This window comes from Vicugna pacos, chromosome 19 (genome assembly GCF_048564905.1).
Source record: "Vicugna pacos chromosome 19, VicPac4, whole genome shotgun sequence".
NCBI lineage: Eukaryota > Metazoa > Chordata > Mammalia > Artiodactyla > Camelidae > Vicugna > Vicugna pacos.
Window position 1 is genome coordinate 954511 of NC_133005.1, and position 27990 is coordinate 982500.

The window sequence follows — 27990 nt, forward strand, 5'->3', positions numbered from 1 at the left end:
AGGCAGCCAAGATCTCAGGGGAGGATGAGCTGTGAGCACACAGTGTACCTCGTGAATGTGGGGACCTCACGAGCGGGAGGCTCAGGCAGTGTCAGAGCCTCCCATCAACCCCAGTAAGCCCCCGGCTGTGAGCGAGGCTGTGCAGGGACAGGCTGGCAGGTTCACAGCACCCCCTCTCCCCGCACAGGCCCCGCCTGCTCACGGACACCTGGCTTCTGGACACCCACCTTTTTCTCTGTCACCAGCATGGTGTTCTGACCCCTTCCCTGAGCCGCTGCAGCCCCCAGACCATCCTCCAGCCCCAAGTCCCCAGCCCACACGGGGTGGATTTCTCATTGTGGCTCCACTGCATCCAGGCCCGGGGGCCCTGAACCGAGCTGCTCAACGTGTGGTCCAGAGGCAGGAGCGGCACTGGCCCCGGGAACGGGCTAGGGTGCGGATGCCCAGGGCCTGCCCAGCCTGGGGTCAGAATCCCGCAGGGCCGGAGAGGCCCAGGGGCAGGGCACCCACAGGCCTCCGGGGCACTCTGGTCCCCTCTGAAGGTCTCAAGGAGCTGGGAACAGAGGCTAAAGGCCTATGTCAGGGCTCAGAGCTGAGGCCTGGATTGGAAAGGGTGTGTTGTGGGGTCATCCCAGAGCTGCCTGAGCCGCCCCAGTGGGAGGCTGTGAAGGTCTCTTCTGCACAAACAGACTCTGCACAGGAAGCAGTGTCCTCTGTGCCGTGGCCCTGAGGCCACAGGAGGGCACCAGCGTCTCCCGTGGACACAGCTCAGCCTCCCTGAGCACACTGGGTCCACCCCCGACCCCCGCCTCTCTGCTCCTCCTACGCTCACGCTCCCTCCCGTAACGACACCCCAACAAAAGGGGTGTGGGAGGCCGCCGTGGGTCGGTGGAGGGGGCGTGGCCATCACACAGCAAGGTTGACCACCCCGGAGCGGAGCGGGGGCGGGAAGGGAGACGCAGGGGCTGGCCGGCAGCTCCGGGGTCCAGGAGTGTCCAGGACCTGCACGTCCTCTGACCTGGCGCCAGCCCAGGGGCCATGAGCCTCACTGTTCCACAACTCGGGGGGTTGGGGGCCACGTGGGACGAGGCCACGCCCGCACCTGTCAGGACCCCGGCCCCTGCTGCCTTCTTAGCATCAATGCCCTTGACGTCTGGGCAGGCGCCTCTGTCGCCCTCAAAGCCGGCCCTCGGCAGCCCCTCCTCTTTGGCCCTGTCCCTCCTCGTCTCGCTGACCCTCACCCGCTGCTGTGCCCAGGGACCACCTTCCTCCGAAACCTCTCGCAACTGTGTCCTTGATTCGGAGTCTCGGCCTGGGGCCCCCAGGCAAGCCTCCCTCCCCCGGAGGGGCCCAGGGGCGCCTGTGCTGGGCTTCCGCTGCAGCGGGCCCTCCTCCACGGCCGGCCCCTCCCGCCCCCGCCTGGCTCCCGTGTCTCTGCCCTGGGCCGCGGGAGCTCTATCAGCTTCGGATGGAGGAGGCAGGGTCACAGGAGGGAAGACACAGGGTGCAACGCCAGAGGGAGGCCCAGGGGAGGAGTGTGCCTGGAGCAGATGGACTGGACCGAGGCCCAGGCAGGCAGGGTGGGAGCCGGAGTGGGGAAGGCGGGAGGCATGGGAGCCCGGCCGCCCACAGCCACGCAGCGCCGGCAGGGCAGGTGGAGGTGGGCTCGGCCCTGGGCCCTGCTCCTGCTTCTCCTGGGTCCCCAGCTCCCGGAGGCTCGCGGCGGGGGTCTCCAGAGGGAAGTGAGCGCGGAGGACCAGAGGGTGCTGGAAAGGTACTTACCCGCCACCGTGGAGTACGCCGTACACGAGTTCAACCTGAGGAGCCAGGACGAGAACGCCTACAAGGTGAAGCGTGTCCTGAGGTCCTGGAGGGAGCCGGTGGGTACCACGCGCCCGCCCCGCCGGCCGGCACCTGCTCTCGCGTGAGGCCGGGGGAGGGTCTCGTCCAGCCGCCCTCTTCCCCACCCGAAGCCCGTAAAGCAGAGGGGAAATGCAGCCTGTTCAGTCGCTCTCAGCTCCTATCGAAGGAGTAACTTGGAAATTTTTAGCACCTCAGTCCATCAACTCACACGTAAGGTGTATCTTCAGTTTTCGTCATCTCTGGACGTGGTTTAATGAAGAGTGACCAAAATATGGCCGATGAGGGGATGAAGGTATTTAGTTAAAAAAAAAAAAAGAAAAAAAACCTCAGGGAGTATTGGATTCGATAGATTCAGAAAGTATTTCAAGGAAATAACAGCAAAGTGGGTTAATTTAGAAAGAGAGAGAGACAGAGACGCCCAGACATGCACGGAGGGAGGGAGGAGGCCGGGGCCTGGGGGGTGGGGGCAGGCCGCAGGGTCCCCTGGCCCTGAGGACCCCTGTGGGGCCACGGCCTCTCCTCTGGCTCCGCCTGCTCGGGGCGCCTTCCGGGTCTCCACCCACGCGGGCTGAGTGTGACTTACACTCTTCCGGACCTTGGTTCTTAATCCGAAACTGTTCTCCTGGCCGTGGGGTCTCTGCAGAGTGCCAGCAGGGGTGGGATTTCCACGTGGGCTGCAGACGCCAACGCTGAGACCCTCGGCCGGAGGAGCACGCCTGGCCTGTGTGTGCTTGTGAGTGTGTGTGCGTGAGTGTGTGTGTGCATGAGTGTGTGTGAGTGTATGAGTGCGTGTGTGTGTGTGTGTAGCCGTAGCTCTGAGCGGCATTTTCCTGCCGTGGGGCAGGTGAAAGCGTGACATGGGGCGTGAGGGTGAGCCCCCCTTTCTCAGAACTGACTGACCCAGCACACTTGCAGAGCCGACACCCCCGGCCCGGCCCGCCCCCCTGCTCTGCGTGGACCTGCTGTGCCTGCCACCCGGGGGCAGGAGGGACGCCCTCACCTCGGTGTCTCCCGACCACAGGTGGACACCGCCATGGTGTTCTCCACGGAGCTGCAGCTCACCCGCACCAGGTGTGGGAAGTTTGACGAAGACATTGACAACTGTCCGTTTCAAGGACGTCCGGACGTGAACAATGTAAGAGACGCACCAGCCGCCCTCGGGTGACACAGGGGTGGATGCCGCCCCGGGGGCGGGGGTGTGGCAGTGATGACGGCGCCGCTCCTGGAGACACAGGGGGGTGACCGGCACCCTGCCCCGCGGAACTCCCGCTCCTGCTCCAGCTGACAAGGGGCTGAAGCCCGCCCCAGGACAAGCCCCGCAGGGTCGAGGCCCCTGGGAGACAGCAGGTGTGCAGGGAGACTCCCAGTGGGGCGCTGGCGGCTTGGGTCCCACTGGAACAGCCTCTGGGGACCACGGGCCTGGCGGGGAAAGAAGGACACAGGCGCCCTGGGGTCAGGAGCGAGTCCCAGGTCGGGGGCATCAACGACCGAGGGCAGGAGCCTGCACCCCCCGCCGCCCCCGCCCCCAGGAGTGCAAAGTTGTGTGGGTGCTGGGCTTAGAGCCAGAGCCACCAGCTTCCCAAGGCCCCCCCACCCACGCTCCCTCCCCTGCGTTTCCCCGCAGACCGTCACCTGCCTCTTCACCATCAGCACTGAACCCTGGAGAACAGTGTTTGAGCTCCTGAACAACACGTGCTCGGAGGGGCTCCTCTGAGGGAGACCACGGCCCCGCCTGGCCTCTGCTGTCCTGCCCCTGGCCACCGGCGGGACCTGTTGCGGCCCTTTGGTGGCGGAGCAGCTCGGTTCTGTTCCTTCACGAGCGGGTGTCTGGGGGTCACATCCGGGCGAGGTGGAAGTTGCTCCCTGTCCATTTCCCCCCGTAGAATCGGCCATTAAACACCAGCGTTTCCGGCAGCCTGTGCCGCCTGGTCCGGAGGGCGGGGGCCGGGCGGGGAAGGCGTCCTCCCGGCAGGGCTGCCGCTGGCCTAGGGGCGGGTCCGCTTCGCCTGGGACACCTGAGCCAGCTGCAGGTGGCAGCACCTAGCAAGCCCTGGCGGTCTGATCTCCATCTCTGGGCTCACAGGATGGCCTGGTTCTCAGGGCGGCATCGCCATGATCTGACGGGAGCCCCAGGGTCAATGCGCCTCTGGCCCTCAGCGCCTGCCTTGGGGGGCCTGCTCACACCTGCCCGTGTCCAGCAGGGCGCTCGGGGCGGCGGGAGGACATGGAAGGCCCAGTCTCCGGCAGCAGCAGTGGCTCCTGGAGCCTCTTTAGAAGCATGCAGCTCAGGGACTTTGCACCTGCGACGAGGACCCAGGACCTTGGGACAATTCGACTTGCGAGGCACTGCGGCTGCTGCTGCCCCGCCCCTCCCCCAGGACACCACCTGGCCAACTCGCCTGGCCCTGCGGCCTGGCTCTCAACACCCCCACCCCCGCCAGGCTGTGTCTGGAAGCACCGCGGACAACGTGGACCGAAGCAGGAGCGGGCACGTTCCAGGAAGACCTCACTCCCACGCAGGGTCTGCCTGGTGGAGGGGTCGGGTCACATGGTGTGAGGACGCCTGGACGCGTCCTCCACAGGCACCGGATGGCTTCCCAGGCCCGTGACTGCCGTGGAGCTGAGGGGAGCCCGCTGCGGGGTCCTCGCTGCTGGTTGGGCACCGCTGGGCGTGAGCGCAGCTCCTGTCCCTCTGCCACCTGTGCCCGGACTGGGCCGGCTGCTCTGGGAGACAGCCCACCCCTCCTCTGCTGCCTCTCTGGCCCTTCCTGACCTGCGGCTCCTCCAAGAGAAGGAAGCTTAGAGGTCCTTTACCCTCCGTGATTCCCGTCCAGTGTCCAGGGAGCCCTCTGCTGTCCTGTTCCCCGTGGGCCCCGCCAGTGTGGATGACAAGGGTGCCTGTGAGGGACGCTGAGTGGGGCCTGGGGCACTGTGTGTGCACGTGGTGCTCCCTTCCCTGGGGGAGGGGGAGAGCACGGCGGCGTCTGAGCCCTGAGGGGTGGGGAGGAAGCGGGATGCCAGCTGACACCCGGGGCTCAGCCCCTCCCCTGCCCACTGGCTGACCCTCTCTGCGCCGGGCGCTGGGCCAAACCTCAGGGTCAGCCCCGCTCCGCCGCAGGCCAGTCCTGACCCTCCTCTGTGCCCCAAGCCGTCGGCACCTCCAGGCCCACTCCCCACATGGGGAGAGCATGGGCCTTGCCTTTCCTGAAAGCTGCTGTGAGGGACAAAATCCAGGGTCACGGAGGGGAGGTGCTGCAGCACGGCCATGTCCCCCTTTGGGTCGGAGCTGCTCGGTGCTCCTCCTCCGTCCTCATCTCTGCCGTGGGTCCCCTGAGACCTGGCACACATGCCATCTCCCACCGTGTCTGGACCTCGGCCACAGCCTTGGGACAAGTTAAGGTGGGGCCCAGAGGTGCCACGGAGATGGAGGCCATGTGCAGCGCCCAGGAGTGCTTCCCCACCGTGACTGTCAAAGTGACCCTGAGCATCGGCCAGGGGAGGAACCCCAGAAGGAGAGGGCAAGGGCACAGGCCTCGAGCAGGTGGGTGCCTGGAGCCCTAGACACGGGCATGGTCCCCGGAACTGAAGGAGGTGGTCCCTCCTCCTCCAGGCTGTCCACTTGGGTCACCCTGAAGTGTCTCCTCATCATGGGGACTCATGGGACCCACCCGCCCCATGCCGTGTGGGCCCCCCTGAGGCTGGGGCAGCACCTTGTGTCCCTTTGGAACCCCAAAGACATGGGGTGTCCAAGTCAGATTCCCTTGCTGGTTAGCACCCGGCAGGCATATGTGTCCCCAGTAACCAGATGTCACCACCAAGTGTTGAAATCCACGGCTCCATAGAAGTGCCTTCTCGTGACGATTCCCTCACTCACGTCACTAGTCAAATGGCACCCGGAAGCGTGTGTGTAGCCCTGGCGGCGGAGCGCTGGTCCGGCCACAGCAGCGTCATCCCGGTGACGGCGTGAGAGGCTCCATCCGTCGCAGACTCCAACCCTCCTCCCCCATCAGAACATCACCAAGGAGCTGGAATATTCGGGAGAACAGCTGGTGCAGTTACAGGGAGACCCGCCTCCCCAGGCCCCTCGGGCAGAGCCGACGTCAAGAAGACTGAACGTGATACAGGACAAAGGAGGGGGAGGCCGAGAACTAGACAGCTTCGCAGTTTCCTGTAAACACCTCCACCCAACATACAGTGACTGTTTTCTAATGATGACGATAATCAGGAAATCAAGTGTTAAACTAAAAAAAAGCTTCTCTGGCCGAGAGGAAGGGGGAGCGGACCCGCCCCTAGGCCAGCAGCAGCCCTGCCGGGAGGACGCCTTCCCCGCCCGGCCCCCGCCCTCCGGACCAGGCGGCACAGGCTGCCGGAAACGCTGGTGTTTAATGGCCGATTCTACGGGGGGAAATGGACAGGGAGCAATTTCCACCTCGCCCGGATGTGACCCCCAGACACCCGCTCGTGAAGGAACAGAACCGAGCTGCTCCGCCACCAAAGGGCCGCAACAGGTCCCGCCGGTGGCCGGGGCAGGACAGCAGAGGCCAGGCGGGGCCGTGGTCTCCCTCAGAGGAGCCCCTCCGAGCACGTGTTGTTCAGGAGCTCAAACACTGTTCTCCAGGGTTCAGTGCTGATGGTGAAGAGACAGGTGACGGTCTGCGGGGAAACGCAGGGGAGGGAGCGTGGGTGGGGGGGCCTTGGGAAGCTGGTGGCTCTGGCTCTAAGCCCAGCACCCACACACCTTTGCACTCCTGGGGGCGGGGGCGGCGGGGGGTGCAGGCTCCTGCCCTCGGTCGTCGATGCCCCCGACCTGGGACTCGCTCCTGACCCCAGGGCGCCTGTGTCCTTCTTTCCCCGCCAGGCCCGTGGTCCCCAGAGGCTGTTCCAGTGGGACCCAAGCCGCCAGCGCCCCACTGGGAGTCTCCCTGCACACCTGCTGTCTCCCAGGGGCCTCGACCCTGCGGGGCTTGTCCTGGGGCGGGCTTCAGCCCCTTGTCAGCTGGAGCAGGAGCGGGAGTTCCGCGGGGCAGGGTGCCGGTCACCCCCCTGTGTCTCCAGGAGCGGCGCCGTCATCACTGCCACACCCCCGCCCCCGGGGCGGCATCCACCCCTGTGTCACCCGAGGGCGGCTGGTGCGTCTCTTACATTGTTCACGTCCGGACGTCCTTGAAACGGACAGTTGTCAATGTCTTCGTCAAACTTGCCACACCTGGTGCGGGTGAGCTGCAGCTCCGTGGAGAACACCATGGCGGTGTCCACCTGTGGTCGGGAGACACCGAGGTGAGGGCGTCCCTCCTGCCCCCGGGTGGCAGGCACAGCAGGTCCACGCAGAGCAGGGGGGCGGGCCGGGCCGGGGGTGTCGGCTCTGCAAGTGTGCTGGGTCAGTCAGTCCTGAGAAAGGGGGGCTCACCCTCACGCCCCATGTCACGCTTTCACCTGCCCCACGGCAGGAAAATGCCGCTCAGAGCTACGGCTACACACACACACACACGCACTCATACACTCACACACACTCATGCACACACACACTCACGCACACACGCACACTCACACACACACACTCACAAGCACACACAGGCCAGGCGTGCTCCTCCGGCCGAGGGTCTCAGCGTTGGCGTCTGCAGCCCACGTGGAAATCCCACCCCTGCTGGCACTCTGCAGAGACCCCACGGCCAGGAGAACAGTTTCGGATTAAGAACCAAGGTCCGGAAGAGTGTAAGTCACACTCAGCCCGCGTGGGCGGAGACCCGGAAGGCGCCCCGAGCAGGCGGAGCCAGAGGAGAGGCCGTGGCCCCACAGGGGTCCTCAGGGCCAGGGGACCCTGCGGCCTGCCCCCACCCCCCAGGCCCCGGCCTCCTCCCTCCCTCCGTGCATGTCTGGGCGTCTCTGTCTCTCTCTTTCTAAATTAACCCACTTTGCTGTTATTTCCTTGAAATACTTTCTGAATCTATCGAATCCAATACTCCCTGAGGTTTTTTTCCTTTTTTTTTTTTTAACTAAATACCTGCATCCCCTCATCGGCCATATTTTGGTCACTCTTCATTAAACCACGTCCAGAGATGACGAAAACTGAAGATACACCTTACGTGTGAGTTGATGGACTGAGGTGCTAAAAATTTCCAAGTTACTCCTTTGATAGGAGCTGAGAGCGACTGAACAGGCTGCATTTCCCCTCTGCTTTACGGGCTTCGGGTGGGGAAGAGGGCGGCTGGACGAGACCCTCCCCCGGCCTCACGCGAGAGCAGGTGCCGGCCGGCGGGGCGGGCGCGTGGTACCCACCGGCTCCCTCCAGGACCTCAGGACACGCTTCACCTTGTAGGCGTTCTCGTCCTGGCTCCTCAGGTTGAACTCGTGTACGGCGTACTCCACGGTGGCGGGTAAGTACCTTTCCAGCACCCTCTGGTCCTCCGCGCTCACTTCCCTCTGGAGACCCCCGCCGCGAGCCTCCGGGAGCTGGGGACCCAGGAGAAGCAGGAGCAGGGCCCAGGGCCGAGCCCACCTCCACCTGCCCTGCCGGCGCTGCGTGGCTGTGGGCGGCCGGGCTCCCATGCCTCCCGCCTTCCCCACTCCGGCTCCCACCCTGCCTGCCTGGGCCTCGGTCCAGTCCATCTGCTCCAGGCACACTCCTCCCCTGGGCCTCCCTCTGGCGTTGCACCCTGTGTCTTCCCTCCTGTGACCCTGCCTCCTCCATCCGAAGCTGATAGAGCTCCCGCGGCCCAGGGCAGAGACACGGGAGCCAGGCGGGGGCGGGAGGGGCCGGCCGTGGAGGAGGGCCCGCTGCAGCGGAAGCCCAGCACAGGCGCCCCTGGGCCCCTCCGGGGGAGGGAGGCTTGCCTGGGGGCCCCAGGCCGAGACTCCGAATCAAGGACACAGTTGCGAGAGGTTTCGGAGGAAGGTGGTCCCTGGGCACAGCAGCGGGTGAGGGTCAGCGAGACGAGGAGGGACAGGGCCAAAGAGGAGGGGCTGCCGAGGGCCGGCTTTGAGGGCGACAGAGGCGCCTGCCCAGACGTCAAGGGCATTGATGCTAAGAAGGCAGCAGGGGCCGGGGTCCTGACAGGTGCGGGCGTGGCCTCGTCCCACGTGGCCCCCAACCCCCCGAGTTGTGGAACAGTGAGGCTCATGGCCCCTGGGCTGGCGCCAGGTCAGAGGACGTGCAGGTCCTGGACACTCCTGGACCCCGGAGCTGCCGGCCAGCCCCTGCGTCTCCCTTCCCGCCCCCGCTCCGCTCCGGGGTGGTCAACCTTGCTGTGTGATGGCCACGCCCCCTCCACCGACCCACGGCGGCCTCCCACACCCCTTTTGTTGGGGTGTCGTTACGGGAGGGAGCGTGAGCGTAGGAGGAGCAGAGAGGCGGGGGTCGGGGGTGGACCCAGTGTGCTCAGGGAGGCTGAGCTGTGTCCACGGGAGACGCTGGTGCCCTCCTGTGGCCTCAGGGCCACGGCACAGAGGACACTGCTTCCTGTGCAGAGTCTGTTTGTGCAGAAGAGACCTTCACAGCCTCCCACTGGGGCGGCTCAGGCAGCTCTGGGATGACCCCACAACACACCCTTTCCAATCCAGGCCTCAGCTCTGAGCCCTGACATAGGCCTTTAGCCTCTGTTCCCAGCTCCTTGAGACCTTCAGAGGGGACCAGAGTGCCCCGGAGGCCTGTGGGTGCCCTGCCCCTGGGCCTCTCCGGCGCTGCGGGATTCTGACCCCAGGCTGGGCAGGCCCTGGGCATCCGCACCCTAGCCCGTTCCCGGGGCCAGTGCCGCTCCTGCCTCTGGACCACACGTTGAGCAGCTCGGTTCAGGGCCCCCGGGCCTGGATGCAGTGGAGCCACAATGAGAAATCCACCCCGTGTGGGCTGGGGACTTGGGGCTGGAGGATGGTCTGGGGGCTGCAGCGGCTCAGGGAAGGGGTCAGAACACCATGCTGGTGACAGAGAAAAAGGTGGGTGTCCAGAAGCCAGGTGTCCGTGAGCAGGCGGGGCCTGTGCGGGGAGAGGGGGTGCTGTGAACCTGCCAGCCTGTCCCTGCACAGACTCGCTCACAGCCGGGGGCTTCCTGACCTGAAAAGTCATTCTTTTTTTTATATTGACAAATAGTTGGTTTGCAATGCTGCATTAGTTTCCGGTGTGCAGCATGTGATGCAGTTACCCGTGTGCATGTACGTTCTTTTGCGGATTCTTTTCCATTATAGGTCATCATAAAACACCGGGTACAGCTCCCCGTGCCGCACAGTATGTCCTTGTGTGTACTTTATGTATAGAAGTGTGTTTAGGGCAAAAGTCATTTTTTTGTTTAGTCAATGCCCAGGAACTGCTGTTGGAACTTGTCTAATTGCAGCGACTACAAGGAGCAGCCACACTCCTGTGTGTCACACCTTGCTGTGTCCCCGACCCCACCCAGCCAGAGCTAATCTAGGTGACCAGTAACACAAAAAGGAGCTGGTGGGGCACCTGAAGCCGGACACAGAGGGAGCTGTGCCTTCCAGCTGGTCTCTCAGGCCTGTGTCTGGAGGAACCAGGCACCACACGCAGCCCCCGGCCACCCCCGGAGGGGCCCACACGGAGGACAGAGACCGCCTGCCAGCAGCCAACACCGCCCTGCAGCCGTGAGAGCGAGCCAGCCTGCAGGTGGGCTCCCCGGAGCCAAACTCACCTTCCGATGGGGCGGTGCTCTCAGAGTCTGAGCGGGACCTCGGGAAAGGTGACCCCAGCCAAGCTGCCGCAGGGCCCTGGCCCACAGACCCCACAGAGACACAAGAAATGGCTCAAGCAGCAAGGGCAAGGCCAGTCACGCAGCACTGGATTATACCTCCCACTGTGTGCGCACAGGTACACGCACACACACGCACACACACACGCAGCCTACTTGCCAGGTACCATCGCTCTGGCAAATTTCTGCTTCATTTCAAAACCAAGAGTACAACACAAGTCTGCAAATGACCCAGCTGTCTCCCAGCTTGGATTTGGGGTTTAAACCTCTGTCTACAGCTGCGTGAGCTCCTGCGTCCCAGGCAGGGAGCTGTCTGGAAACCCACGGATGGACATTCCCACACGACTGCACCCTCGGAGCCTTGCAGAAATTACCCACCGCGTAAAGGCAGCACGGCTCCGCCTCCTCGCGCGGAGAACGCACAAAAAGGCAAAAGGCTACAAGAGGGAAGGCAGCATGTCAGTCGTGTTATTTCAGTGTTCTCAGGCGTCTGTGCTTCTCCGGAGGCACGTCAGGGCGCAGGACGCGCCGGAGGGCTAGACGGATCGGCATTCCTTCTTCAGCAGCTTGAGTTCAAAGTTCCAGGGTTTGGACGCAACAATAAAGGTGCAATAAAACATCTAAAAGAGACAAAAAGGATAATCAGCTTGTAAGAAAGAAAAGTGAAACAAAACCCACAGTCAAAACAGCCCCAGAAATGCGTATGTCCAGGAGCGGGGATCTGGCTTCAGGCGGCTAAGAGGCCGGGGCCAGGGCCCTGCGCCGTCTCCGCGGTCTGTGGGCCGGGGCCCTGCGGGGCTTGGCTGGGGTCGCCTCTCCTGGGGAGCCCGCCTTGCCACCAGGAGGAGCGCTCGTCAGTTCACGTCCCACGATCTGAAGCCGTCGCTGATGTGGGGAGAGCAGGATTTGGAGCCCAGGGACTGATCATTCTCGAGAAACCCTCATGCCCAGCTCCAGCCCTCCTCCGGCCACACGGAGACCCCGTGCTGCACGGAGGGCCCAGCCGGTCCTCCCCGGGGGAGGCGGCACCACGGAAGGGTCAGGGACCTGCATGCCTGGGAAAGGAGCCAAGTCTGGCTGGGGACCACCACGGAAAGCTTGCCCTGGAGAGCTGGGGGGTTACACAGGGAGCCCTTTCCAGGGCCTGTGGAATGAAGGGGTTCAGGTTCCCGGCGCGGATGACTCGCCGTGTCCCTCCTCTCTCCCGAAATCTTTATTCAGTTAGAATAAAAATACAAAGAATTCTTTCTTTTGAGCTCCATTGCATCAGCGGAAGCACGAGTGACAGCACCAAGTAGACACGAAGTTGTGTGAGGTTCAGTTTGAGTGGGAAACAGGACCAAGCTACCGCAACCCAGAGCTGCCGCGGAGGAACTGAGGCCGGCCTGGGGGGCGTCCGGGCAGAGGGGGCATCCAGGATGGGTTGAGATGCTTCCTGGCAGCGGTGGGAGGGGTGGGGAGGGGAGAGAGTGGGCTTATCAGGGGGTCAAATTTTTCCTTAGCTTCTGGACCAACCAGCATAGAAAGCAACCCAGGCGGCAGGGCGGGAGGAGCCCAGCGGTAGAGCACGTGCTTAGCAGCACGCCCGAGGTCCCGGGCTCCTAATTACCTAAGCCTAATTACCTACCCCCCACCAGAAAAAAAAAAAAAGAAATCCCAGCTATTGAGAGCAATCCTAGGGGACATTTTAGTGAATGTATTAAAAATCTTCAAGAAGTTAAAAAAAAGTTGGATGAGTAATTCAGCTTCTGGGAATTTGCCCACAAGGCAGCAACAGCCAGACACACACAGACAGAAGTAAGGAAGAACATTCATTAGGACACGCTCGCAACGGCTGAGAATGAGGAAAACGTGAGTAATTCTCCGGGATCGACTGAAGACTATGTGTAAACGTTAAATGACGTCAACTAGTTCCGCTATAGAGTGCCCTCAAATGATGTTACAGTTTGGGAACTCCTTAGATTTTATTGTCAAATAAGCATCTGAATTGTGGAACGGTGCACAGTGTGATCCCGGCTACACAATAACCCAAATACAAAATACAGAAAAAACTTGGCTACGTGACAAGCCGACGGGGTAAACTTTACACAAGCGTCTTTCTAGTTGATTTTAAGCCACTGAAGTCTTCTGAAAACACCCAACTTTTCTACCTGAAGTGAATCAGGCCTGTATCTAAAACAATATCAAGTTTTAAAATTTGTTTTCCAAGGAGCTCACGTATTCACCCTTTCTTCCCTTCTAGGTCTCAGTAAATAACTAGAGGAAGCACATACGCTCGAATGCACAGGAGCTCAGACACGGGGACACGGGGACACGGGGACCCGCAGGCGTCCTGAGACCCACCCACGGCAGAGGCAGGGAGGCGTCTCCGCAGGACACGAAGGCATGTCGAGCTGGGCGAGCGAGGGCTGCTGGACGCCGTCTGAGCACCTACCTTCTGCATCTGGGGGTCCTGCTGCTCTGAGCAGTTCTCGCTTCCTCCTGGAACTTTCTTGCATGTTGTCCGGGCAATCTTGGCTTCAACGAGGTAATCCAAGCTATCCGTGATCTGCCCGAGAGTAATTTAAGGTCAGACCTCATGAAAGAGTACGTGGCGTCCGTGATCAAGTGGCTAAACCAACATGCCGTCCCTGCTCAGCACAGAGGCTGTTTCTCCCTCCCTCCCTCCCTCCTACGGCTGTTTTTTTTGTCAGAGTCTTGGGGTAACAAGGGCTGGTCGTACCTCGATCTCTGTTTCCCAGTCTCTCTTGTATTTAAAGTATCTGCTGAGAGTGTATTGCTTCCCCCTGAAGCTTTGGCTGTTGACAATCCACCCCGACTCCACGCGGCACACCCCCAAATCCCTGACTCTCCGCATCTTCCCGCACCCCCAGCCCCGCGGGCCCACCTCCATCCAAGGAGGGCCCCTGTTCTGGCCTCTTTGAACCTGTTTCTCCTTGATTCTTTTGCATCCTTATCTGCATTCAAGAGCTGGCAGAGCAGAGAAATAAAATGTACGTTCATGAAAAGAACTAGCAAACAGCACGAAATGAGACCTAAGTTTTGGGACACGTGGGTCTCTGGTCTGTTTTATTACTGAATCCCTGTCTATGAGGCAGGACCCACCATTTCTGTTTGATAAATGGGGAGAACAGGGAAGGAGAAGCCCCGGGAAGCGGGCCGGTCCGGGGAGGGGGGAGCCTCATGAGGAACGGGTGCCACGCTGACACCCGTGACGTCCGAACTCGGCAGGTGACCACTGCCTGCGGACACGGACGACAGAGCCGGGGCCGCACAGGGGACCGGGGGAGCCCAGGACCCACCACGTAGAGCGGGTGAGGCTGCCGGTGTCCGGCCTCTTGTGGGGTGGAGGCATTGCCTGCACCTTCCGACCACACGAGAAGGCAGGAAACGGGCAGGTTGGTGGTGACAGGAGGGCAGAGATGCAGGTCGGGCCAGGGTCGCCTACAACCCGGGCTCTCCCCACGCCTCGGGCTCCAGCAGACCGGCCTGCCCGCCAGCTCCGGCCCCTGCGAAAACCACAGGACAGCTCTTCCTCAGGAAACACAGCGTTGGTTCAACGTGCTCTTCTAAGACACAGTGCATGTTCAGACCCCTCCCGCTGTCCTCGCATCAGCCTTTCCAGCATTATTTTAAGTCCAAGAGGCAATACAGAACCACCCCCGGCAGTTATCCGCTTGTTTCCTAAGCCTCCCTGAATGGAGAACTGTCCCCTGCTCCCCTGTCTCACGACACTAATCCTTCCAGTGGGGCTCGGAGACGCTAACGGCCCTCGTGATTACCGCCGGGGGTGCGTCTGGGGTGCCCTTCCAGTGACGCCGCATCGGAGGCGCGTGGCGTTCAGTTTGCCCCGGTGTTGGCACGGGCCTTCGGGGAGCGAGGCCCCCGGGCATCCTGGCTGTAGTTACTCAGCAGGGACTCCCTGCAGGGGTTCTCCCTCCCACGCTGTCCCCGCGGGGGGAGGGTCACTGCTGGCCTCTGCCCGAGCCCCTCATGACCTTGGTGGTTGCCAAAGGTGATGCTCGAGTCTCACGGTCGTTCACAGCTGTAAGCAGGCACTTTTCTATAGAGAAGAGCTTCCCTTCGGCCCCAGTTCCTTTTTCGGTGAAAGCTGGACGTGGAGTTTGTTTGCTGGTTTGCTGTGTCACAAGCCACCCCCGCCCACACGACCCCTGTGAATGAGGTCCGCTCAAACTCCCAAAAACGACCCCTCCAAGGGCCCTTCTAGGCCCTCACCTGCGCCTTCTGATGTGATGGTGGCCAACTCTAAGTTATCTTAATGGATGTGCTGTATTTTACCCCAGAATTGTATGGGAGGAGATTTAATCGATTTTCTTCCCCAATCCCCTAAAATAAAGTTCACATACTTTGGCTCAGGGCCTCTCTCAGCTGCTCCCCACGTCAGTGGGCCTGCCTCTACCACAGGCCCGGAGACAGAGGGGGAGCCAAAGCCACCAACCTGCTCCTGGGACTTCAGGATCTCCACCACCTTGAAGGCGAACTTGTCCGAACTGGCTTTGTTGTACTCCTTCATGGCGAACCACACAGCCTGCTGCACGTACACGTAGGACTTCGGGATGTCTTGGAACTTCCTCACCACCTTCGGCGTGCCCCAGGCGTGGGCAGCGCTGGACGCCAGGGCCACAGTGGCCACCAGGAGCAGCAGGCTGGGGCAGAGCCTGGCCATGACAGGCCAGCCAAGGGGCCCTGGGCCAAGTTTCTTCTGTCCTCCCAGGCCTGGGGGGCCCTGCCCTGTTCTGCTGCGAGTGAAAAGGAAAAAACTGCTGTAACATCATCTTCCCCACCGAAAGCAGCTGCCTGCAAAGTGTGCAATTCAGTCCAGTTTCCCATCTTGGTTGCTTCCTTTCTGGGAGGATGCACATCTCCGTGCACCCACGTGGTGGAGGTGGGCACACACACACACACGCATACACACACTCATGCACACGTCCGCGCACACGCACACACACGAGCACATGCACACGCGCGCACACACAGACTCATGCACACGCGCGCACACACAGCTGTTCTTCCTGCTGCTCGGCCCCCAGCCCTTGTTTGCAAGGCCCACGTGTGCCCAGCACGCACAGGTCTGCACGCAGACAGCACTGGACCTGCGGCACACACTGCCCGGGGAGAACGTGGCCTCTACACCCTCCTTCCCCTTGTCTCCTTCCCAGCACGAGCATGGAGACCTCACACCGGCTCAGGCGGCTTTCTCTGGTCGGGCTGGTGAGCGACGCGCTGGCATCCGTCCCCGAGCACCAGGGAGTCTCGCTGGGCCCTCGCCGCTGGGGGACGTCTCATCCCCACCGTCCCCCCGAGGCTGGGAAACCCTTCCCACAGGAGGAGTGTCTCTGGGACCGCCCCGTCGCAGTCTGACCCACGCGCACAAGGGACCACAGCCGACCCAGTGTCTGCTTTCGAGGCGGCTCCTTCTGCAGGAGAAACTCATCAAGGGCGGCTAGTGAGGCCGAGGCCCAGGGGCCGATGTGTTAGGTGCAAACCAGGAGCAGGCAAGCGGCTCGAGACAGGCTGGGTCCGGGGGTGCGCTCGCCGCAGAGAAGTAAGGACAATATGTCCAAGCCAAACAGAGGGCGTGATGGCGAGACCAGGAGATGCCTGGTAGCTGGCAGACACACATGACACCGAACACTCACAAGGTCTCAGCTCAGATGCCCGCCGGGGATGCGCTCTGGCCCGCGCCCTCTGCCCAGGAGTCGCCAGCCAGACCCTCACCGCTGGAGGCCGACCGGGCTGCACACCTGCTCAGAGTGCACATCACTGCCCTGCAGGGAGGCTGGTGCACAGGGGATGCCATGCCCGGGGCCCAGCTCGTCCCGTGGTCACCTGCGCTCTGGCTGCCCTGCCCCCCGCTGGATGGCAAGCGCTGACGTCATACCCATGGGGCTCGAGCTGCTGACTCCCGCCCCGCGGCCTCTGCAGTAATTGCCCGGGTCATTCCTGCCCAGCACAGCTGCACCCAGACCCACCTAAGCACCCAGCCCCTCTCCACTCCCCGGCTGGCAGAGCTCCAAGCGGCCGCCAGCCGCAGCAGGTCCTCCTCCTTCCTGAGGACCCGAGCTCGCCGGCTCCTGTCCCGTGGCCCGCGTGCTGTCTCCAGCGTGCTCAGTTCATGGCCCAGGGGCTGAAGTCGGGGTGCATCTGCCCTCCCACCAGTGGTCACCTCTGTGGCCCCTTTGTGATGTCAGCCCTGCCCCTCTGATGCTGCGTGAGTGACTGGCTCCCTGACAGGGGCCCCTCTGGCTCAGAAGTCCACAGGCTCACGGGAGCCACCTGCCCCAGCACAGAGTTCCACGCCTGCCGACTGCTCACATTTCTAGAAGTGCTTCGGGTGGAGCAGCGGGAAGCGAAACCCCTCCAGGGCGGTCCTGTCGTGTGACCCTGCGGCTTAGAGACCGGAGGAGGCTCCGTCAGCCAGGCGCATGGGGCCTGGGCTGCGAGGCCCTGGAGGGGAGGCTGCGGGAGGTGCCCAGGCCAGAAACGTGGAGTGGAAGGCGGGCAGCAGCGGTGCAGGTGTGACTATCCTCTGAGGGTGAGCGGGGGACCGATCCCCGCTGGCCTGTCAGCTGTCCCCACCCAGCCTCCAGCCTTGTCCAGGGCAGGTAGACCTTCCCTTGTCGGATTTCCTTTCCCGTTTGTGATTCTCGGGGCCCAAGCCAGGCTCCCTGAGGGTCGGAGCTCCAGCCCGCTCTGCACGGAGGGCCTGGCTCGGCCGCAGTCAGGAGCTCCTGAGAGCTCGGAAGCTGGGAGAGTGTCCCCAGGACAGGGTACAGGTGAGCATGGGCAGGAGCCTACCTGACCCACAAGAAAATTCCACACAGAAAGCTGGCCTCTCGGGCCGACGAGGCCCCTGCTAAAGGGCCGGTGTCAGAGACAAGTCCCGTGCTTGGCCTCAGCAGCCCTGTCTGAGCTCGTCAGAAACACAGGAGCCAGAGCGGAGAGTGACAGACCTGGGGCCACAGTTTGTACGCACACACCCCTCTCCCCGACCGCCAAGGGAGGACTGGGAACACAGAACAAGTTACTTGAAAGATATTTGGCAACAGGCTAAATTCCCTTTTATTGAAAAAGCTCTTTAAAACCCCAAAGAAAAGACAGTTTCCTCAGAGAACCCACATCCTTCTGTGAATTCCGCAGGCCCACACGGGAAACATCCCTGGTAAACCCTGAAAAGCTGCATAGTCGTCAACAAGATGCACCACATCCAGAGTTTTATTCCACAGAAATATTTGCCGACGTGCACAAAAGCGGGTGGGGGCACGGTTTTCTGGGCTGGAGTAGAGTAGTCATTGCCTAAATGTTTCGGTCTGGATACACCCTGTCCTGGACCTGTGGCTGGAGAGAGCAGGCTTTGGCTGGAATGAGGGAGAACAGAACCGTTCACAAGAAGGCGTCCTCCCCAGCTGTGTCCACGCAGGCCCATCTCGCCAGCCCCAGCGGCCGCAGCGGCCCCGGCAGGGTTTAGGTGAAGGGGAGGGGCGTCCGCGGGTCCTTGGTGTGCAGGGAGCCTCACAAGCGGCCTCAGAGGCGGCGCCTATGGAGCGAGCATCACACTGAAACTGGTCCCGGGAGGCAGAAGCCTGGTGGGCCCGCGGCTGAACCGGGGGTCTTGGCTCCATGGTTACGGCCATCGGCACCTTCACCACTTCCTGATGTGGACAAGTGGGGCTCATTCTGACATAAGCCGGGGAAAGCAGCTCAGGACAGATCCTGGCCTCCCCTTCCACCCTTACTGCTACGGGGGAGCCCCCTGCGGAAACTCTGGAGCCGCCCGGGCGGTGGGGCCAGATAACGTCACTGAAATAAGTTCCTCGGAGATTTATTTGTCCCTTTGTCTCTCCACTCTGACCACCACCCCACAAAGCTCCCCACCGTCCACCCTGCCTGGAGGCAGGGCAGCCCATCTCTCTCCCAGAGAGAGGCCCCCATGAGACGCTGCGCCTGAGGCTCAGACCCCGCCCCGAGGGGCCTGGAAGGAAGTGGTGCCACCACCTTCCTCGCGTCTGCACTCACCGACCACCAGCCAAGGCAGAGGCTGAGCGAGGGCAGCAGAAGCCAGGACGGGGCCCAGCGCAGCGGGATTCCCGGGAGGCGCCAGCCGGGGCCTGACCCCTGGCTCCGGTCCCAGTTTGGGAAAGGTGCCTGTCCTCACCGGCACTCAGCCAGGCTGGGAGACTCGGGATTCCAGCAAAGCTAGCCTGACTGCGGCCACGCCCTGAAGGCCTGCTCCAGGGGTGGCTGAATCGGGGAGCCCTGCAGAAACCTGCCTTTTGGCAGGAAGCATGGGGGCCTGTCCCCAGGACTTTGGAGCGGTTCTCCGTTCTGCAGCCTGGCTCTGGCTTCTCCTGTGGGTGAAGTTTGCCATGACACTGAGCAAGTGGAAGTTAGTCCCACGACAGGGCAGATTCCTCATCTTGGCAGCAGCACGGAGCCACATTCTGGCTTTTTCCACCGGCAAGGGTGGGTGGGATGGTGAGTGACTGCAGAAGAGGCTTCTTTCGTGCACATGGAGTTTCTGCACAGGGAGGGGCAGGCAGGGTTCTGGGCGCCGCACACGTGCAGACCTCGGGGTGAGCCCACCGCGTCGGGAAGCTTGGGAGCCCGTCGCTGCAGTGCCTGTGGTGGGGGCGGCGTGGGGCAGGGGACGAGCTCTTTTCCTCAGAAGGGCCCACAGATTCACATGCTATCTGCCCGGGGTGCACGCTGCAGCCGCGCCTGGTGTCCTGATAAAGCCGGAGACTCCCACACCCACGCCCTCCCCGTTGTCCGGTCCAAGGACACTGCGCTTCGGACAAGAGCACTGCAGGTTGTTTCGTCCCTGGCCCACTTTGAAGCTGCAACAGTTACACTGTGTCAGCTCAAGAATGACAGTGACCACAGAACTAGCACTTTTCTATCTCTACTGGGACGAGGTTGGCAGTGAGAAGTGGGAGGAGGCAGCAGAGGCCAGGGCTCAGGTCTCTGCTGCCTAGGGTCCCCCAGGCCACTGCCCGGCCTGACCCCAGCAGGGACCCGCAGGTGTAAGCGTCCAAGCATTGACTGACAGCTGGGCCAAAGCATCACCCCTCCCCCGTGAGAAGTGCCAGCCCCGCGTCCCCTCCCCCGCCCTGGTCCCAGCACCTCTCAGAGAGGCAGGTGTGCTGTTCTCCAAGGTAAAGGTGAGCAGACGAGGCCCTGGAGGTAGAAGGTGGCAGAGCTGGGACGAGAACCCCACTTCCTGCGCCGGCCTGAGGCCGTGGCCCTGCCCTTGCAGGGGCCAGCGCCTGCGGTGCAGACCCGCCTGTGTCTGGGAGGTGGCTGCACGTCGCCCCTGGCCTCGCCCCCCGGCCAGGGGGCTCCTGCGGCCCCGCCAGGGCCCAAGGCTCGCTTCCCTGTGCACAAACATACTGACGTCTGGGAAGGGAGGCTGTCACCCAGGACTGGTCCCGGGTGGCCAGGCTCTGTGCAGAGACGGTCAGACACTGCGGCTTCCGGGCTCCACCTGCCAAGCCTGGCCCACAGCTCCTCCGCGCGTGCTCATGCCCCGTGCACTCTGGCCTCCACTCCCCCCACTTCCTGGGGATGCCTGCCTTCCACCACAGAGGCCAGGCCAGTGGCTGCAGGGAGGAGTTGGGCAGCTGCCCAGCACCGGGGTGGGGAGCACTGAGGGAGGGGCAGGGCGTGTGAGTGCCCGTGTGGAGCGTCTCTGCTGACAGGCATGGGGCCACAGTAGACCTGCTGCCGGGTGACTGGGCGGTGCGCGGGGTAGAGCTGGGGCATAAAATGTTATGGGCCGCATGGGCGCACGAAGGCACACTTGGTCCCCACTGGCGTCATCAGTGGCCTGCACAGGTGTCGTCCAGGCCCTGCAAGTCGCCTCTCCTCCTGGACGATCCACCAGGCAGTCTGCAGGAGAGGACGGTTCCTCGGGGAGGAGTGAGGCTCTCGCTGGCCCTGGGTGAGGCTGGCGGCAGCGAGCTGACCCGCACATCCAGCAGAAGCTGGTGAGCTGGCCTCCCCACTGGTTAGGCTCACGTCCGCTTGATTCACCTTTGGCCGTGAGAGAGGGGGACGTCCGCTTGGTTTCAGTTTTGTGACAGCAGCACCCACAGGTGGCCCTGGTGGAGGGGCGGAGCTGGGAGGATGGGCAGGAGCCGTTTTGGCCAGGCCAGTGCAGGACCCGTCTCAGTCCCAGGCCTCCGGGGCAGACGTGCCATTCACCACCGAGGCCAGCACGTGGGCACAGGACCCCCCATCAGCAGAAGGGCCCCATCTCTCACCGACCCCAGCTGGTCATGCAGGTTGGGCCTCCTGGGCCTCTGCTCTGGCCACAGCCCGGCCACTCCTCCCCTCCCTGCTCCCTGGCCAAGTTCCTCTGTTTCTCAGGAGCGAACCTGAATCTATCCCATGAGCCTCGGAAACAGAGTGGTCTCCTTGTTTCATTCACGAGGTCGAGGGGGAGCAGCCCCCTTCGCTGGCCTGGGTCCATTCCCAGGGCTGGTCCACGCGGCCACACCCCCAACCCCACACAGGGTGGACGCTGGGGGCCACTGCACATACTGCCATCTCCGGGTCCTGACCCTTTGCCCCAGGCTCCTTTGGAGACCCTAGAAGTGCACCTACTGGGTCTCTGTGTACCGAGCACATAGGAAGGGGACCCCTCCAAGGTGCACACAGGCCATGAGCCTGCCCCCTCCCGCCCTGTTGTCTCCCAGTCCAGCACACACACCTGCACACACTCCTGCACACACAGACACATGTGAACACTGGGCTTCCTCTTTAGGCTTTACTGCCCTCACCCCTCCCTCTCTGTGACCACCGTTGACATTTACAGCAAAAGATACACCAATTCCCCCAGTTCACAGAGACCCCGGGGGGAGGCGCTGCTTCTGCCAGGGGCACCCCAGCCCGCCTAGGTGACCCGGCCCTCAAGCCAAAGGACGCCTCCCAGGGGCACCTGGGAGTTGGTACCCACTGGGCTCAGGCCCCTGTGAGGGGCGGTACCCATCACAAAGGGATTCCCCCGAGACGTCAGTGGGAGAGAGAGTCAGACCTTACCCCCGACCACCTTATGCTCAGCGGCAAACGGTCCTTGTTCCCGGTGGCGGTGCACCGCGGACTGCACGGCGGGCGAGCAGTCTCCCCCAGGCCAGGAAGGAGGACTGGGACACACCCATCGTTCGCCACCACCTGATGCGAGACTAGGAAGCAAAACAGCAAGCCACGGGCAGCGGTGAGGAGAGCGTGTTGCTGAGAGCGCGCATGCCGGGCTCCTGGCGCGGAGGAGGGGCCGCGGCGGGGCCCAGGGCCCCTAGACGTCCACGCACTCTTTCCTCATCACGGTGAAGTCGCTGTGCCAGGGGAGCGCGCCCACCAGGAAGGTGCACCTCTGAATCTGAAAGAGACCAGCACCACGCAGAGCTCAGCAGCGGCCGCGAGAGAAGGCAAGGTGCCGGGCGTCAGCTTAGGAAGACGGTCATCAGCCCAAGGGCGGTCCCCGGGAGCCTGCTGGCTGGAGGCGTCAGGCCTTACATGCAGGGACCTGCAGGGGCCTCGGTCCCCACTGCCCCGCCCACCGAGGGACAGCAAGTACCAATAATCATATTTTGGGGGGAGACTGGATGCAAAGCTGATTTTGTTTTTAATTCTCACGAGTATTTTCTACAGCGTAAGCGCCGCGGTTCTGTGCCAGGCACAGCGTGATGTGGGTAATCGTAAAGCCCCATAACGCCCTGGGCCCTGGTAACGCGTACACCAGGGAAGAGCAATGTGGCGGGTTCTGGGGCCGAACGGACCTTTTCCTCCAAAGGCCGCTTCTCTCCTTCTCGAAATGCCGCTGAAATGACAAGTGAAATGTTCCATGCGTGGGTCACAGACGGGTGCACGGGGGCAGGGACGGAGGATGGGGCCAGGCAGGTAGCGGTCCTGGAAGACAGCGAAGGGCATCTTCCATCGCTGCCTGGAACCACGGAGGCACTCAGCACCCCAGGGTGGCAGGGAGGAGGGCTTAGGTCCCTGTGGGTCCTTGCCACGTGCAGAAGGGCATTACGCGCCGCCTCCTCCCACAAACCCGCAAAAAACACCAAGTCATCAAGCCCTGGGACCCCAGACCTCCTTTGGTCTTTAATGGAACCAGATCACAGAAATGATGGAAAGCCTCATTCTCATGACACCAGACCAGAGAAACCCTGGAACCAAACAGAACTGAGAAACCAATTATAACCCAAACTCCCCGACTAAATGGAGCACCCTAAAACGCCAGCAAATGAAGGGCGGCCGCATATCAAACAGTCATTGTCCCTAACGCAGGGTGCTCCAGCGACACGACGGGGGTGGGGGGTGTCTGGACCTGACGTTCTGGTTCAGTAGTTTGGGACGAGGCCATGAACCTTGTGTGTGTGTGCGCGTGCGTGCCCTTGTGTCTGCGTGCGTGTGGGGCCACATTCTCCACACTAGGGAAGTGTGAGCACTTCGTACACATAAAAGCAAAGTTCCTACATGGACAGTGGTTCATGGCCCCCTGCACCCTAAGCCGCAAGAAGAGACACCCCCGCCGACCAGCCGTCCCTCCCAGCCTGGCCCCGCAGAACGGCGCCCACAAAGGGAGGGGACCCGAGGAAGGGGCCGACCTGCTGTCACCCAGGTAACGCTAACTCCAGTTAGTGGAGTTACGTAAAATGTAAAAATACAAAATATGAACTGAAGCCAATCATACCTCAACATGCACGAGCGTATCCCCGGGTGGCCCTCCGGAACCGCGCCCCCGCACCCACAGAGACCTGGACATTCGCCATCAAAGACACAGGAATGCCAGGTGTGCACGTGGACAGCAGGCTCCACAGAGCCGAGCGGGTCAGAGGAGCAAGGAGCCGCCCCACCGCGTCCACGCGCAGCCGTCCAGGACCTTGAAGAGGTGCAGACTCACCAACGAGACCCACACCCGGGCTCCCTGTGCACCTGTCGCCACCGTCAGTCAAAGCGGGTGAGAACTAACCCTGACGTTCGAGTCAGGCTGGAGAACTGCCAGGAAGGGACAGGTGCTCCGTGTCCCGGACGGGGAAGAAGGGCTCGCCGTTGAGGAACCTGCTGTTTCAGTCTATTGCACGAGTGGGTCAGAGGAGAAGGGCCACTTACTGTGCGCGTGCAGGTGCTGAAAGGAGAACTCCTAGAAGGAAACACTCTCGACTGATTAATTTTTTAAATGTTATTCTTATTGTTTTTAATGGAAGTGCTGTCTTGAGCCCAGGAACTCGTGCAGGCTAAGCTTGACTTGCACTTGACCTCTGAGCTAGTCCTACCCTCTGAAACATTCTTAATTTAAAAAATAGTGAAACGAGTGTTGAAGGAATTTCAGAAATCAACACGACAGAATATTTAGTGACGACGTAAATACTGCAAAGAACCCCACTGAGTCCAGGAGCGCGAGCGGTGGCCAGCGTCGCTCCCTTTCCGCGCGACTCGAAACACTTGGAGAGAAGGAGGCGAGGTTTTCCTCACTGATAAACGTGTTGCGTGAAGACCTGGTCTCACACCCGAGGTGGGCCACGGGAACGGCAGAACAAACGAGCCCCTTGGAGACAATTCTCCTCCCTTCTCTTGAGTGTTTTCTGCAAATAGCTAAAAAGCAACAACCTTCCTGCAACCACAACAGCCCAGCAAAAAACAGAAATTGAAACCACCACACTCTGCTTCCGGGAAAAGACAAAACCGACATAAAAGATGGGACGGCCCAGACATACTGCTGCTGGAAGTGTCTGTCGTGCCGGGCGTCTGCGGCTGCAGTCAGCAGACCTGCTCACGGGAGCTCACGGACGCAGTTCTGGGCACAGGTAACCACGGGCACCGGTCAGCGGGCCCTGTTTCCCGCGCCGAGACTCTCCAGGTGAGGCACCGAGGCCCGAGCAGCTCCCCTCGTCCTGCCGGGGCTTGTTAGCAATGCCAGCTCTTGGGTCCCAGCCCAGACCCACTGAATCAGACTCTGCAGGTGGGACCTCGCTGTCTAAACACCAGGAGTGATGCTGACCTCAAGGAGGAGGTCTGGGTACCCCGAGTTCTGCGGGGGGCTCAGAGCAGCCAGGGCCACCGCGGACGGTTGGTTTGCACCTGCCTCCTCCGGCCTGGGGTTTCCCTTCGGGACACAGCTCTCGCTGCCTTTGCAGAGCTTCCTGCAATTGGTGCGGGCAGTGTCGGCCTCGATGAGGTTTTCCAAACAATCCGTGACCTGTTGATGGGCAATCGTGTGGCTTTGCTCAAAAAAGCTTTATTTTACTTTTGAAAGTTTCAGCAAGCCGTAAACAACTTCTGCCCCCCGTGTCCTCTCTCCCCAAACACACCTTTAGCGGGGGGTCTGTGGCACCCACCACATCCCGATGCCCTGGTCTGGCCCCACCGGGTGCCTGGGGCGGCTCCTCGAAGGCGAGACCTCCTACCTCCAGGGTGTGGGGTGCACATTTGCTGCCGCTGGTACCAGGGACCCCCACACCCGCCCTCCTAGCCTGGCCTCGGTCTGGGCCACCAGGTGCAAATGCACCAACCAGGGGAGGCGCCTTACCTGCAGGTGGACTTGTAGCACCTTGACCACCTGGAAGAGGTGCTTCTCGGCGCTCTCCCTGTTGAACTCCTGCATGGCAAACCACAGGCACTGCCTCACGTTGGCACTGGAGGGGCTCACTTTCTTCAATTCTCTCAGCACCTTGACTTTCATATTGTCGAGGTCCGCGCTGTCCACCAGGGCCAGCGGAATGGTGAGCAGGAGCAGGCGGGCCCCCCAGGGTCTGGTCATGGTCCCTCTGTCCAGGGACCGGAGGTGGGCTTCCTTGGCGTGTCAGGGCTGGAGCCGCAGGTGGGGTGGGGTGGCCGCTGCTCCCGCGCAGGTTCACAGATCTTGCTGTGAGAGCGTCAGCCCAGCTGGATTGAGACAGAGCCGTCAGGGCTACCCGGGGGGCACCATCTGTCCTCCAAGGAGCCCCCCCACAGGAGCCAGTGAAGGGCGCCCCACCGGCCTCCCGCCCCACTCATCCGGGGTGGGTCGGCGGCTCCAGCGACAGCACTTGGACTTGGGGTCCACACCTACCCTGAGTGCCTCACCGCCTACTCCTATTTCTGCGTCTGTGCAACCGTGAAGGCTGTGGCTGCCCTGAGTCTTCCTGCTCTGGCCCCCTTTCCAAACTGCTGCCCCTCCTGTGGAGTTGGGTGCTGACCCAACCCCTGCCCGGGGTTCTCCTGGGAACCAGCACTTCCAGCTGCCCCCAAGCCCTGGTCGGGGCCTCCTGCTCCTGACCCCTGGTCTGTCTTCACCTTCTGAGTCCACGCCCCGCAGGGACGTCACACTTTGTGATGTAATCCTGCACCTGCAACCCTGCCTCCGGGAGGGCACCTCTGCCTGCCGGCCACTGGCCCTCGGTCCAGGCAGCTCACGCAGTGGACGAGCACCTCCTGCCCTCGTGGTGGAGGGTGCCCCAGCGGTCTCCTGCCCACCGGTGCCGTGACTCTGGACTCCCTCTGCTGTCCTGCCGAGGGCCGTGGGTCACAGCCCGTCCTGGTGCCCAGGCCTTAGGACAAGGGGGCACACTCTCCCCAGGGCTCTCCGAAGCTCTGCTTCCCTGTGAAAGTCCAGCACATTCCGGGGGGTGCAGAGAGGTGGGCACGGTCCCAGGATATGAAGGCTGCCTGGCTCCTGATCTTGAGCAGTGTGTGGGAAGCGACAGCCCCCACCTTGCGGGTGGGTGGCCCTAACCACTGCTGGTGGGAACCCGCCACGTTGCCCTTCGACTATCGATGGAGGCTGGTGTTTCTCATGGTCAGCCGCTACAAACACCTTTCCAGTATCTCCGCAGAGTTACACAGGTGTTTCCGTATTGGCGAATTCTCAATAATGTTGGAAAATGCTTATAAAGAAAAGGTCATGCACAAGATGCAAAACAGTGAATATGATCCAATTCTTCATAAATACAAATGTAATGAAAAAACATAGGAGAATCGGGGGGGAGGGGAGAGCTCAGTGGTAGAGCACATGCTTAGCATGCACGAGGTCCTGGGTTCAGCCCCCAGTCCCTCCATTAAGGTAAGTAAACCTAATTACCCCCCGCCCGCCCCACAAAAATCCCAAAGAACAAAACAAAACAAAACGCAGGAGAATCCATCACACTGTGTCATGTGGGCGGCCTCTTCATCCTCATCCCTCGCAGCCTCTCCCACCTCCAAGCACCAGGCACAGCTTCCTCTCGGGGGCTTGGGGTTCCTCCCTCCCCTCCACGCAGCCACTCATCCTGGTTCATCTGCCTGCAAGTCTCAACACAGACCCCCAAACCTAAAGTGCCTCTCCCCGCTGCTCCCTGCTATTCCCCGCTGCTCCCAGATGCTCCCCGCTGCTCCCCGCTGCTCCTGTCTCCATCACTGTTTCTCCTTCCTGTCACTCATCGTGTCACCGCCAGAGCCAGGAGCCAGGCCAGGCATAGAGAACATGTCATTGTTTGTTGAGTGAAGCAATGCTCTTGCCTTGATGAAAAAAACATGCACTTTGGATTTTTCTTTACATTGTATTTTTCAAGTGTCCTGTATTTCATATGCATTGCTTTAATAGTTAGGAAAAAAGAAAGAGGGAAAGTAGCCCTGGCACGGGGACACGGGGACGTGAGCAGAAGCGGGGCAGACAGAGGGCCGCTCCTGGTGGGGAGCTGCGGGTGTGCGGGTGCGTGTGGGCCGCGCAGGACCTGACCGTCTGTCACCTCCAGGGACTCAGCCACACGCGCCCCTCTGCCCTGCCCCCACCCCCGTCCCTGGGTCAGGAGGCCTCGGGCGCTGGGGTCTGACGCTTCCAGCCCTGCAGACGCTTGTGCTCCTGCCGCTGTCCTTAGGTCGCCCGACTCTTCTCTTTCTTACCGACCCCTCCTTCCCTGCTGCCTTCTGCAAGCACTCCCCAGGGGGGACATCTGGGTGAGGGGGACTCCCAGCAAGCACCCCCGAGGCCTGCATCTCCAAGCCAGGCCCCCGTAAAACCTCTGGGTTTCGTGGAAATCGGGGATTCACAAAATGCGTATCAGTTTTTATATTATGTGCTTGTATCGTGAGCCCCAAGTACATTTTCACTCCCTAAGGATTTGGGACTAGTGACTGGGCTGAATCTGGGGGGTTTGTCCAGGGTACAATGACACGGGACAGGCCCCCAGCTGGTGACTGACCAGCAGGGAAAGGGACAGATTGCCAACCACAGACATGCAAACCAGATCCCCAACATTCAAGAGGCCGGAGGGAGGATGCCTCAGCCCCTCCCGCTGGGTACTCCACCAGACAGCACACCACCCCATCCTGATCCAGTCCTGCCCCTTCCCTAGGCCCCTCCAGGGTAGCTCCCGGCAAGGACCTAGGAGGCAGGGGTCTGTCATCTCAAGGCCTGTCTCCAGGCTACTGGTCAGTGCTGACAGCCACA

The 27990-nt window shown here is 61.9% G+C and overlaps 5 protein-coding genes across 8 annotated transcripts in view; 1 reads left to right on the plus strand and 4 right to left on the minus strand.

Annotated features, from left to right (window-relative positions):
• The first annotated feature begins 1428 nt into the window (after positions 1 to 1428).
• Positions 1429 to 3777, plus strand: LOC140685300 (cystatin-9-like). Of its 3 annotated transcripts, none has more exons than XM_072943634.1 (3): positions 1429 to 1880; positions 2779 to 2998; positions 3488 to 3777. In XM_072943634.1, the coding sequence occupies exons 1-2, from the start codon at positions 1551 to 1553 to the stop codon at positions 2947 to 2949; spliced, it is 501 nt and encodes a 166-aa protein (XP_072799735.1). In that variant the 5' UTR covers positions 1429 to 1550; the 3' UTR covers positions 2950 to 2998; positions 3488 to 3777. The 3 variants fall into 3 exon arrangements, with proteins under 3 accessions (XP_072799735.1, XP_072799736.1, XP_072799734.1); XM_072943635.1 differs by having other exon boundaries at positions 1438 to 1847; positions 2885 to 2998; XM_072943633.1 differs by having other exon boundaries at positions 1457 to 1880; positions 2885 to 2998.
• Positions 3778 to 6227: 2450 nt separating this feature from the next.
• LOC102533313 (cystatin-9) lies at positions 6228 to 8581 on the minus strand. The gene is made up of 3 exons (XM_015251191.3): positions 8140 to 8581; positions 7006 to 7119; positions 6228 to 6516 (listed from the first exon to the last, which is right to left on the minus strand). Exons 1-3 carry the CDS (start codon positions 8467 to 8469, stop codon positions 6427 to 6429), a joined length of 534 nt encoding a protein of 177 aa, XP_015106677.1. The 5' UTR covers positions 8470 to 8581; the 3' UTR covers positions 6228 to 6426.
• A 2416-nt stretch (positions 8582 to 10997) lies between these two features.
• LOC102533072 (cystatin-13-like) lies at positions 10998 to 16733 on the minus strand. The gene is made up of 4 exons (XM_006218281.3): positions 16553 to 16733; positions 15019 to 15319; positions 12994 to 13107; positions 10998 to 11179 (listed from the first exon to the last, which is right to left on the minus strand). The coding sequence occupies exons 2-4, from the start codon at positions 15244 to 15246 to the stop codon at positions 11096 to 11098; spliced, it is 426 nt and encodes a 141-aa protein (XP_006218343.1). The 5' UTR covers positions 15247 to 15319; positions 16553 to 16733; the 3' UTR covers positions 10998 to 11095.
• Positions 16734 to 21735: 5002 nt separating this feature from the next.
• LOC102532827 (cystatin-8) lies at positions 21736 to 25832 on the minus strand. 2 transcript variants are annotated; one of them, XM_072943540.1, is made up of 4 exons: positions 25636 to 25832; positions 25114 to 25469; positions 22358 to 22487; positions 21736 to 21957 (listed from the first exon to the last, which is right to left on the minus strand). In XM_072943540.1, the coding sequence occupies exons 2-4, from the start codon at positions 25342 to 25344 to the stop codon at positions 21764 to 21766; spliced, it is 555 nt and encodes a 184-aa protein (XP_072799641.1). In that variant the 5' UTR covers positions 25345 to 25469; positions 25636 to 25832; the 3' UTR covers positions 21736 to 21763. The 2 variants fall into 2 exon arrangements, with proteins under 2 accessions (XP_072799641.1, XP_006218342.1); XM_006218280.2 differs by lacking the exon at positions 22358 to 22487 and adding an exon at positions 24586 to 24783 and having other exon boundaries at positions 21792 to 21957.
• The window catches only part of LOC140687504 (uncharacterized), a gene marked incomplete at its 5' end in the record, with an annotated part of 10585 nt that continues 8032 nt past the window's right edge, over positions 25438 to 27990 (minus strand). The window contains one exon of the mRNA XM_072944634.1: positions 25438 to 25469. Within this exon, the coding sequence (XP_072800735.1) occupies positions 25438 to 25469 (32 nt within the window). The remainder of the gene's footprint in view (positions 25470 to 27990) is intronic.